The sequence below is a fragment of the Oryzias latipes genome, chromosome 5 (assembly GCF_002234675.1).
Source record: "Oryzias latipes chromosome 5, ASM223467v1".
Classification (NCBI taxonomy): Eukaryota; Metazoa; Chordata; class Actinopteri; order Beloniformes; family Adrianichthyidae; genus Oryzias; species Oryzias latipes.
In genome coordinates, this window is record NC_019863.2 from 12,186,540 (window position 1) to 12,198,299 (window position 11,760).

At 36.8% G+C, this 11,760-nt stretch overlaps 1 protein-coding gene across 3 annotated transcripts; it reads left to right on the plus strand.

The window, feature by feature from the left end:
* The first annotated feature begins 4,150 nt into the window (after positions 1–4,150).
* On the plus strand, positions 4,151–11,261 carry LOC111946284. 3 transcript variants are annotated; one of them, XM_023954914.1, is made up of 10 exons: positions 4,151–4,371; positions 5,779–5,881; positions 6,043–6,186; positions 6,278–6,438; positions 6,654–6,790; positions 6,991–7,084; positions 7,175–7,507; positions 7,616–7,790; positions 7,905–8,026; positions 8,397–11,261. In XM_023954914.1, exon 10 carries the CDS (start codon positions 8,720–8,722, stop codon positions 11,159–11,161), a length of 2,442 nt encoding a protein of 813 aa, XP_023810682.1. In that variant the 5' UTR covers positions 4,151–4,371; positions 5,779–5,881; positions 6,043–6,186; positions 6,278–6,438; positions 6,654–6,790; positions 6,991–7,084; positions 7,175–7,507; positions 7,616–7,790; positions 7,905–8,026; positions 8,397–8,719; the 3' UTR covers positions 11,162–11,261. The 3 variants fall into 2 exon arrangements, with proteins under 3 accessions (XP_023810682.1, XP_023810684.1, XP_023810683.1); XM_023954915.1 differs by lacking the exon at positions 6,654–6,790.
* Positions 11,262–11,760: the final 499 nt, after the last annotated feature.

Here is an 11,760-nt window from a genome sequence, read left to right on the forward strand (position 1 = left end):
GAGAAGCTGTGTACAATCATCAGGAGGTCACACCATCACAAAGCCCTCTTCTCTGCCGCTAACACAAAGCTCCACTGCTCCTAGCATGTGTCTCTTAGCAGCCAGACACACGGAGACAGCACTGACGTCATCGCCCCACCTCCCCTCTGGAAATGCTCAGTCGAATTGAGATATGCAACACTATTCGCAGGGTGGATGTTAAAATGAAAATGCAATCCCCTCCTTGCATTTTCGTTTTAATTATGATACAGAATAAGCGGTTTTCAAGTAGAAAAGGAAAAAGCATTTTGGTGGATTGATTTTTCATTTTAATTTTGAGTCATTTGATGCAGCTTCATTTTGAAAATGAAAAAGCATTTCTGTTAATCCATTTTAATGGTCAAAGGCAAGGCAAGGCAAGTTTATTTGTATAGCACAATTCGTACACAAAGTAATTCAAGGTGCTTCACAAAACAGAAAAATGCATTAAAATCACAATACATCATTGAAATCAACGTAAAATTTACTTTAAAAGAAAAGAAAAAATTTGAAAAATGATTTAAAAATAAAGGAAGGAAAGGAAAGAAAAGTGCAGATAGGACCTTTCAGTCATATACACGGCTGAACAGAAATGTTTTAAGTCTAGATTTGAACATGAACACAGAAGAGGCCTGTCTTACGCCTTCAGGGAGGCTGTTCCAGATTTTAGCTGCAGAATATTGAAACGCTGATTCCCCTTGTTTAGTCATTTAGACATTTAGACATTTCTAAATGAATTATGCTACACATTTACCAGAGAACTTTTTGAAAATGAAATGTCAAATACCATTTTCTTTATCATTTTAATTAAGTTACAGAACAAGCAGTGTTGAAGTAGAAAAGGAAAAAGCATTTTGGTGGATTGCTTTTTCATTTTAATTTTGAGTCAAAAAATGCAGTTACATTTTGAAAATGAAAAAGCATTTCTGGTTTTGTCTTTTATTTTTGATTATGCTTCTGAATCGCTTCCATAGTCTGCTCCTGGTTCACAATTATTTGAATAAAAAAATACCCAGAAATTGAATTTAAGCTTAATTTTCTTCACACATGTCGTCCATCATCAGAAAAACGCCACAAAAACATGTTAAAAACACAATATTCATTGCATGGATCTTTAGGTAATTTAATATGGACTTCACTCCAACAATACATTTCTCAGTTATTTGGCTTAGATTTGAACATTTTGGCCCAAACAAAGGATAGTGGCCAAACGGGCTGATCTAGATTATATATTATATATTTTTAAAGATCCTGAAATATCATTTGTAAAAAATTATTAAATTGTTTTTTGTTTTTGTTTGTCAGGATAAAACATGTATTCTACTCTGGCGAAGTTTTCTGTGCAGGTCTTAGTGTTGCAAATAAAAGATCAAATAAATTGCTTTAATAAGGGGTCCACAAAGGCCATACAGGATCTTCTTATGGCTTTACGATGCATCGTGATCAATGGCACAAATAGAATTCACATGATGTTGAGCCTGCTGTAATCAATAACCTGTAAACCATGGATAGATGGGGAGCTGTTATGGCCATAAAAAAAGGAGCCACTTTTATTGACATGGCCGTCCATCCTCCTCTGCTAACCTTCTGTTACTCTCTGGAGAGAAAGAGACTCCCCCTACCTCTATTTCATGTTTGTGTCGTCTATAAAAGCAAGCTGAGTTATGTTTATGCTCTCAGAATGTTTTGAACACACCCAGTTTATTTTTCATGCGTCATAAAGGGGCTTCATAGACAGTGTCTTTGCAGTGCTTTGCTTAGAGGAGCAGCATAGAGGTGGAGGCTGGAAGTGCTTGGCCAGAATGATCCCTGTGCTTTGCATAAATTAAAACTTTCTTCACAATGTGTAATGTGTAATCATTCATGCAGGTGCACGACAACTGTATTTTGGGAAACTGTTTTATTTATTTATTTTTACTGTGCAAATATACATTTTGGAGTATTAAAATGGTTCCTTAAAGGTTTGTGTATATTCAAAGTAAATGTTTCACAATATGAAGCAATACAGCTACAAAGAAGATCAGTAAACCTTTTTGGATTTGTATTGCAGCCAAGAAAAGTTACCTCAAAGGGCCTAAATCATCCAAAATTAACTTTTTGAGCTTTTAAGTGTATTATAATGTTAATTCCTCAATATAAACAACCCCCAAGGCGGTATTTTGAACTGTTCACTCATTTCTGAGTATTCCTCTAAAAACCTGCTCTCTGAGCACCAGCCCCTCCCAATCCACGAAAATGATCGGGTATTCACATTCATATGTATGAAAGTGTGGAACAGCTCCTGCCAGGAAGACTCTATGCTGTCAGCACCGTCCCCAGGCTAACACACAAACAACCACTTTCACCGCAGAGCTAGCTGTAAACTGCAAAACCGCTTTCATTTTTAAAATGCACAATATGCACATCCATTTTTGCAAAAGTTCGGATGTTTTTTGTTTTCACGGGCGAGACGCTTACAAGCTGCAGAGGCCGACTCTAGATTGACCTCATGACATGGGCGGCGTCCACAAGGAGTACTAGGCGGTGCCTCAGAGATTGAGTCGTCTTATTATCAGGTACGAAAATGAACAGCTCAAACGACTCATATTTCATTAGTAATTTGTTCTTTAGTGTGTCAAAGGTTATATATTATCATATAGATGGATATACTGATAGTTTACTCTGAAAGGCTTAAGAAGAAATAGGCCCTTTAAAGACCGACTCCGTTGAGTGTGTTCATAGTGTTTTTCATATGTAAATGTGGCATTTTTCTCATGATGCAGAACATATATAAAGAAAAAGAAGCTTATAAACGTGTTTCTGAAAATTCCTTTACTCACATTGTTTTAAATTAGTAGCAGATGAACAAAAAATGCTGTTTGAAAAAACTTGTAGTGATGTAGAAGTACAATCACCAAAAATTCCACGCATCCACTTAAATTAATCACCTTGACCCATGTATGTCCTTGTTTTCCTGACGTCTGGCTCAAAACTGTACAGCTGAATAGCTCAAATTTTGCTCGCCATTCTTGCTGCACTTGTAATGTTGGAGTTGGGGTTGTAAGGGGCTGTAAGAAAGCAAAAGAGCGTTTAAAAGAAGGGTGACAGGAAGTGGGGATGGACTTAATGCATGCCAACAGTCCCAGCCACAATTTAAAGGGTGAATTTCTACAGAACTCCTGCTGCTCTGCAGAAACTGTGTCCTAGAAAACAACATGGGTTTGTTGATTTTGGCCAAAAACGGAATAATCATACTTAAAAGACCACCAGCAACACTCTTAAAATAGATCAAAAGATGATCGGAGTAGAACTTTTTTTAGAAAAGTCTCGATTAGAAGTGATGTTTTTCTCACATTTTAGTGTTCAATGTACAGGAGCGAGGCCCATCCCTGTTTTATTAAGTCATCAATGGAGTTTGTTTGTGGAAAATCTGTGTTTACGTCCAGAATTCCCCTCATCTTCTCTCTTTGAGACACTAAATGTACAGGATTTAAAGCTCTGCTGCTACACAGTCTACATGGTGTGACTTCAAATTATTTTTAAATCTATGTGTCTACGACTGCCTTAGCAACAAAATCAGCAAAGCAATGTTTCCATGTGAAAAGAGACAAATCTCAATGTGCTTTCAAATATATTTTTACCCTGGATGGTGGGTTACACCTGGTACGATAAAAATACTAAAAAACATGCACAACGTTTGAAAAATATGGGTTGAACCTAAAGTAGGCAGCTTTCACTGGTTTCCTGCACAAATGGCTCTTTTGGCTGTCGGCTTAAACATGCAGCGTCTCTTGATATACTGCAAATGCTCCACAAGCATCATGCCAGATGAGACATTTGTATGAGGTGATATGTATTGATTTTCAATAAGAGACTTCTGCAGCTTTTAAGATATTACTTTCACAATTAGAGTATCAGCATTGAGCCATTAAGTTGAGTGTTGCTTTACACCTACTGTATTTTCATTATGTGGCATCTTGATGATAATGGAGTAAACTATCTTAGACTCTTTCTCAGAGGTTTTTCTTAAGTGCTCAGCTGAGGAGTAGTCTGCTAAGTGAAGCCACTTTATGGTTCATTTTATATTATCTGTCCTCATTAACCTTTGCTGACCATTTGGACTGTGAAAGGTAGCATGGAGTGTGTATACACAGCAAAATCTGCAGTGTTGATTTGTGTTGAATTTTCCAGTGTTAAATATTTCGAGTTGATAAGTGTTGATCTTAGTGTTGTTTTGAGCACATCCAGTGTTAAAACAGAATTTGGGGCGGAGCTTTGTGCTGCAACGGCTGACGGAGTTATTTCAAAGTCTGTTGGCGGTTTTTTCTCGGAGAGCGGAGGAGGAAAGTCGTCTGCGACATTCATTTCAAAAGGGTAAGAACAAAAATATAAATTTCTTCACTTTTATAAACATAAAGCATGCTTGTAATGCGATAGATATTAGTTAGCTTCGATGTATATATTGCTCTTAATGTTAAGTAACGCGCTATTTTTCTTTAGCTAGTTTTTCAGTGTTACATCATCATGGCGACCCACTCCAATGAAAATCGCCTTTTCTTGAGTATTTTTAACATATTTTTGTTACATTTTTCTGATGATATTGGAAATTGAATAATGTAATATGTAAAACTGTGTTTTTAGTATTTCTTTTTGTAATTGTAGCAGACAAAAATGCGCCGTTCGGAAAAAAAAAAACCTCAAATGTGACGCAGTTACTAAAATGGGCGACCCGGTCTCTCCGCTCTGCCCCCCTCATGCGTCTAATAGATCCATGAACGTCTTTGTCTCGTCTGCGCTGGAATCTGGATCTAAACTGTACGCACAAGGTAGTGTTGGATGGTAGTGTCACCGTTTTCCAGCTCAAAGTAATCTGAAAACCGCCAATCTCTTCTATGTCCCCGGGGTGGGGGCGCTGCGTACGCTGACACAAGCACACACACGCACACCCCACACACAGTTCTGCTCCCGGACTTTCATTCATTTTCTTAACCCAATTTTGGACAGGCGGGGCGGGGCGGCAAACCCCCAACAAAAGGTTGTATGACAGAGCCCGGGTCCGTTAAGCGCCGTCTCTGCCTGTTGCGTCTCCAGGTTAAAAAGGATAGCGGCACTCCAGCGGCCATACAGCCTAACTTAGTCCGGTACGGTATTTTCATGAGAAAAAAACCCCGCTGAACCGACCCTAAAACCGCCAAAAACGCCCCCAACATAGTTAAAAGACAACTGAGCGCTGTCACAACAAGGATCCGAAATATAGTAGTAGTGGGACTTTATAAATCTAATGTTATAACTATGGTACAAGGTTGGACTCAATTACAGGTGTGAATAAATCAAAAGCACATTTTTAAATCGAAAGTGATTTGAGCATTAATAAGAAAAGTAACTTCTGCTGCGCGCCATAATTATCTAAAGATGGGGGAGGAGGAGGAGAATGGACATTCATTGGAGGCTTGACAGGGGCGCGAGACAAAAAAATACACAGTAATTTTATGACCCTTTTGCTACTTATTTATTATAAAATACTTAAATGTCACAGGATGGGTGAGATTCTGTGTGTGCATGTGCGTCAGTTAAATAGAAAATCACTCCAGACACGTTTTTGATCAAGTAATAGTTGTTTTATGAAAGAAAGCTAGAAAAAGTTGATTTTGCATATTACACATTTTTAAAAGTATTACTGATATGAATTCTGTTCATTAGAACAAAAATGTTTATCTATGCTTCAACTTGTCTAAGAGCAAATTAATTCTGTGAAACTAAAGTACTGTTTTTCCTTAACAGTTTCTGTTAACTGCCACTATGCTGCTAAAGGTCAAATATGAAAGTACCAAAAAATACATCCGATTACAGTCAGGATTTACCTATGCAGATGTCATCTGTGAAGGTGAGCAGGCATTCTGTATAATTAAATATTTACATCATTTGGTCTTTGCTAAAATGCAAGGAAGCTGGGAATATTTGATCAAATGTAATGACATTTTTTTATTACTGCAGATGTTATTACTTTTTTTCTTTCTTTCGCTCATGCCAATTTTTTTTTTCCAGTAAAAAACAAGTTTGGACTTCCAGATGGAACTGAGCTTCACATTTTTGACGACTTTGACACAGCAGTGGAGGAAGATGTTCTTCTTGAACTTATAGAAAGCAAACCTGACCTGTGTCTGACTGTTTGTGACAGCATATCAGACAGTAAGTTTCAGTAACTTTTTGAATGATTTCACATAACTTATCATTAGCTCTTGTACAAATTTTTACATTTTTTTCCCTTTCTCTCCCTTAGAACATTCATGTCCATCCACCCTCCCTGAAGAACAGTCAGTCACTTTAAGTGTGACTGATTTCTTTAGAGAGCTAGGAATTCCCACTGTCAGAGATGGAACAAGCTGCGAGGTCTTAAGTAAATCAACCACTGAGATTTCTGAGTCAGATGCTGCAAAAGAGGTATACAATTTGAAGTTAAAAAATATATTTTTAAAAATATTTGGATCTCTAATTAAAAAAAGAAACATGACAATGTTAAATGTAAGGGCGTTTGTGCTATGTAGCCTTTGGTTATAGTGTATGGAGCCAAGTCTTATTAAATGTTCAGAATAGTCTCAATGTAAGCTTAACATTGTTATTTCATTTTTAATCAATTTTTATGTGTATGTGGGTAGATGGTTGAAAATGCCTTGCATGCGAAGCCAGGAGGTGAGGATGTTCTAGATGAGTACAAGTCAGAAAATTCACTAAAGCATGGGACCCGAAGGAAGCTTGTCAACATATTGGTTAGCCATATGACTGAGTTACATGGGTTAGTGTTTTTTCTGTTATTTTCACTGTTGTCACACAGTTATCTTCTGGTAGTTTTACAGAAAAATGCCCTTTTTTGTTGCTCTATTTTATTTTTTTAGATTCACAAGACAAAAGTGATGTTTGGTAGAACTGGTTGTAGTTTAAGTTAACTTGATTTCTTCATTTTATGTTGTTTTATTTTTCTTTTGAATTTTGAAGGAGGATTCCATCTCACAAACAGAAAGAGAAGTATGCCCTTGGAATCATAACACTTTTTCCTTCACTGCGGGACCCCTTTTCTCCAAAGGGCTATGTAAGTTTATTTAAAATTAGACAAACAAGAAGACAGCATTTGTCTGCAGCTGTGTTTTGAAATGTTTGTTATTCTTAAATTATTTAATAGGAACACTTTTATGATGCACAAAAGGGCACTGGATATTTAGCATGGCGCCTCAAGACCATATCCAGAAAGAAGTATCAGAGGCCGGTCAAAGTAGCTAAAGATCTTGAAGCCCATGGACCAAACCGCAAAAGATCAGCAGATGGAGTGCCTCAGCAACTTACTGGAGATGCCTGCAAAGAGGCAATATCATTTCTTCTCCATTGTAATGACGACACAAGTGTTATGGAAAAGATGAAGAAGACCTTTAAACACCGCCAGGAACTGATCCATGATCCACAAAGAACAGAAGAAGTCTTCAAAGTCTTTCCACGTTTTTTAGATGTCAAAGGACTTGTAAGCGTTTGTAATGATCTTGACCTTTTTCAAATATTGGTAGATTTTGACAGCTCACTGTAAAGTATTCATTCATATAATACATTTTCCCTTTTATGTAATTAACAGCTTAACCAAGACTTTGTGCTGGTGTTTGGAGCTGAAACTGCCTCGAGGATGCTTGAAAAGTGGGACACGACATTTAAGCAAAAGATCATTGAGGAGGCCAAACACCTGACACGGACAAATGAATTGTTTCAACTTTTGAAAGCTGCTGAAAACTTAACAGAGAATGATGAGACCAGTAAGCATTACATTGTCTATAAATATGATAGTTTACACTGTATTATCTCTGTGTTCAGAGTGGATAATAATAATTTCTTCCCAAATTCTCTGTTATTTTTTTATATTTTGATAGACTGGGACAGTGATATGGCTTCACTGCTGCTCCTTCTTCATCTGTTGCCACCCACAGCAGGACGAAAGAGGATTAAAATAAGCCCCACTGATGCTGTACCTAAAATGGTGCACTTTCATAAGGTATGGGTTTTACAATATTTACAAACTGGGAGTGAAAAAAAATCACAGGTAGGTCATGCACAAATGTGTTCATATTTTTTATTTTAAGTTGTGCAAAATATTAATTTGTGTACACTTTTGTGTTTCAGCATACATTTCTAATTGAAAGTTATCTAACCAAATTCTGCATCCCCTAACAAACACTAGCTAACTTTATGTCTTCCTCCACTGTATCCATAAACGTCCTCTTTGGTCTTTTTCAAGATGTCTGAGCTATCTCAGTCTGGCCTGAATTCTCTAAATTGGAGATAATGTTTGCACCCAAGAAGTAACACTCATATCCTAAAATATCTATTTATTTTGAAATCTTTGTCAATGTTTTCTTTTTCAGTCATGTTGCAGCATTGGTGAACACCTGCAAAAACGTGAAGGCAAGCAACCCTACATCCTTGCCATTGGCCAAACCCAGAACAAAATTGAGACCTTCTACATCATTGTGGACAAACAGCTCATTCCCTGCCAAGCCACTAGTTCACTGGGCGCGTTTGATGAACTCTTTAAATCCCACTATGTTTTCAACTTGTCCTATGAGGAATCCCTGGTCCAGCTCTACACTTTTGTTCAAACAACCATCTTTAACATCGATGTCACAACAACAGACGAGTCTCCGAGAGTTCGTGAGTTGCGTGCTAAACTGCTCAACTAGCTTAAAATATGTTTAAGTGTTTCATTTGTCAGGCTGTTCATGTGACCTGTAAGTCTTTGACAATCCATTTAAGACTTGACCATAGTTTTTATCCAAGCACCAGGTTTAAGTTGCTTTGTGCACAAGGTTGTTGTAGGCGTCAGTTTTCAACTTATTCTGGTTTCAAAAAGCATTTGGAAACTGTTCACAGGGACAAGTTACAGAGTGGTAATTCAGCAAACTTAGAACCATTTGAGGCCCCTTCTTTCAATGACACAACAGAAGTAAATTCGGCAGATGAAACTCTGAGGTCAGAGGCTGGATGTTCTGAGAATAGTGGATCAAGTCCTCAAAAGGAGAATGTTAAAAGTATCTGCACTTCAATTATAGCTAAACTCCAAGGAAGTGGAATGGCAAACAGTGTTGTTTCAACTATAATTAGTGATATGCAAGAACTTACAACTGAAATGCAGTCTCAAATCAAAGTTGAAGTTTTGTCTGCTTTGCCTCCAGACAACCCAATAAGACCTTCACTAGAAAAAACCTTTGACAAATTTGAAAATCCCTTTTTGAGCTTTAACACAGAAACAAAAAGAGTAAAATACTTCAAGAACAAATGGGGGATAGTTGAGCCTGTAGAAATAATGTTAGGTGTTCGATTTGACAATCGTAAAAATAAACAAACAGGCACTTACGATCAAGTTCCAGTTAAAGATACATTTGTTTACATTCCGATTTTAGAAACAATTAAATTTATATGCCGAAATTCTGAAATATGTAAACTTCTCAAACATCATCACTTCTCAAAAACTAATGTACTTGAAGACTTTTGCGATGGAAGTTATTTTAAAGCACACCCACTTTTCTCAGAAAAGCCAAATTCTCTACAAATTCTGTTGTATTATGATGATTTCGAAACAGCTAACCCACTTGGTTCAAAACGCACTGTTCATAAAGTTGGTGCCCTCTATTTTGTCCTTAGAAATTTGCCAGCCAAGTTTAATTCTGCTCTCATGAACATTCATTTGGTTGCACTGTTTCACACAGATGATGTTAAGAAATATGGCTTTGATCCTATTCTGCAGCCTCTGATTAATGATATCAAAATATTGGAACACGAAGGCCTTTACCTTCCATTCTCCACAGAAAAAGTCCATGGAACCATCTGTCAGATAACTGGGGACAACCTAGGAATGCACACAATTCTGGGTTTTACAGAGTCTTTTAATGGGCATTATTTTTGTCGTTTGTGCTTGATTGAAAAAGATGATGCCCAGAGAATTTACAATGAGGACGATTTCCAGGTAACTCTGCGTGAAAGAAATGTTTTTGAAATGCATTGCAAACAATTACAGTCGGAGCCACAAAAGTCATCTGTTTTTGGCTTAAAGCAAAATTCACCACTGAATAGTCTGCTTTACTTTCATGTTTCAAACAATTTCTCATTTGACATAATGCATGACATTCTTGAAGGGGTGGCTCAATATGAGATAAAGTTATTGTTGGAATATCTGTCAGAAAATTTTTTGTCAAAATTTGAGCTACTGTCCAGAATTTATGCTTTTGACTACGGGTACCTGGAACGCAAAAATCGCCCTACCAGGCTTACTTTGGACAGTTGTGGCAACAGTGTTGGACTGAATGCCATTCAGACCCTGTGTCTTGTTAGAAACATTCCCTTGGTCTTTGGGGATATTGTGCCGGAAGGAAACCAAAACTGGACATTGCTGCTTCTGTTACTCCAGATAATTAACATAGTGTTTTCAACTTCTGTTTCATTCGGTATGACTGTGCTTTTGAAATATTTAATAATTGAACATCACAGCCTGTTTAAAGTGTTGTATCCAGGTAGAAATCTTATTCCCAAACACCATTTCATGATACATTACCCAGCTTGCATAAGAAAAATTGGACCTTTGATACATATGTGGAGCATGAGATTTGAAGCAAAACACAAGATTTTCAAAAACACTCTTAAAAACTTTAAGAACATTACTAAATCCCTTGCAAAAAAACACCAGATGTCACTTGGGTATCATTGGGAGACATCACAATTAGACAGCATTGAGTATGGGCCTTTGAAGTCATTTAATCTAAAAAATGAGCCCAATGTTGACATGTTTTTAAGAGCTCTGAATTTTTCACCAGAAAAAATCTTTTCAGCTAATTGGATTAAAATATGTGGTACAGAGTACAGGCAAGGACTAATAATCTGCAGTGATATTGTTGATGAAATTCCAATGTTTGGTAGGATACAAAAGATCCTTTTATTAAACACAGAGATCTACTTCCTTGTAGACAAGCTTGTGGTGGAACATTTCAATGAGCATTTTCATGCGTACAAAGTGTTCATAAGTAATGAAAATGATTTCATTAAAGCAGACTGTCTTGCCATTCACAGGCCGTTTGACTTACAAAGTGCCTACAGTGAAGACGACAGCATTTATATTGTACCTCTGTGTTTGTTGTAATGATGGTCAAATTTACCTTGTGCGCAAAATGTTATGGTGCTTGGATGATTTGTTACTCTTAATAAAGAGTTCAAAGCTTTCTCAAATGTCATAATATTTCTTTCACATTGTAAAATATTTTTACACTTGGTGTTTTCTCAGGCGGCTGCACCTACAACCAAGCTAGGGATAGGTAGGCAAAGATGATTGTGTATCTGCTCCTACTTCTGTATAATCAAAGAAAGCCACGCTTCAACTGATCGTCAGTTGTTTGTATGTATATATTGAGATAAACATATTTACAACATTATAGGAACCAAACCTTTTATGTTTTGTATTTGACTACTTATAAAAGTAAACTTAACGTAATATAAAACTAGTCTTTTAAAGGCACTAAAGTACAGAGAAAAAAAAACTAATCATGGGAATCAACTCAGAATAAGAGTTAATTTTTGACACAATTTAGTGTGAAAAAAACACTGTTGAAGTGTCAAAAATAACACTAAGAATGTCAGTAATGTAACACTATTGCAGAGTTAAAATAGTAACACTTTATAAAGTGTAATTTTAACACTGGGCTGGTGAGGATTATATAAACACTCGCAAAGTGTTAAAATTGA

Bases quoted from the DNA above. Each gene is read 5' to 3' on its own strand.
- LOC111946284 (XM_023954914.1), top strand. From the start codon at position 8,720: ATGTTTAAGTGTTTCATTTGTCAGGCTGTTCATGTGACCTGTAAGTCT.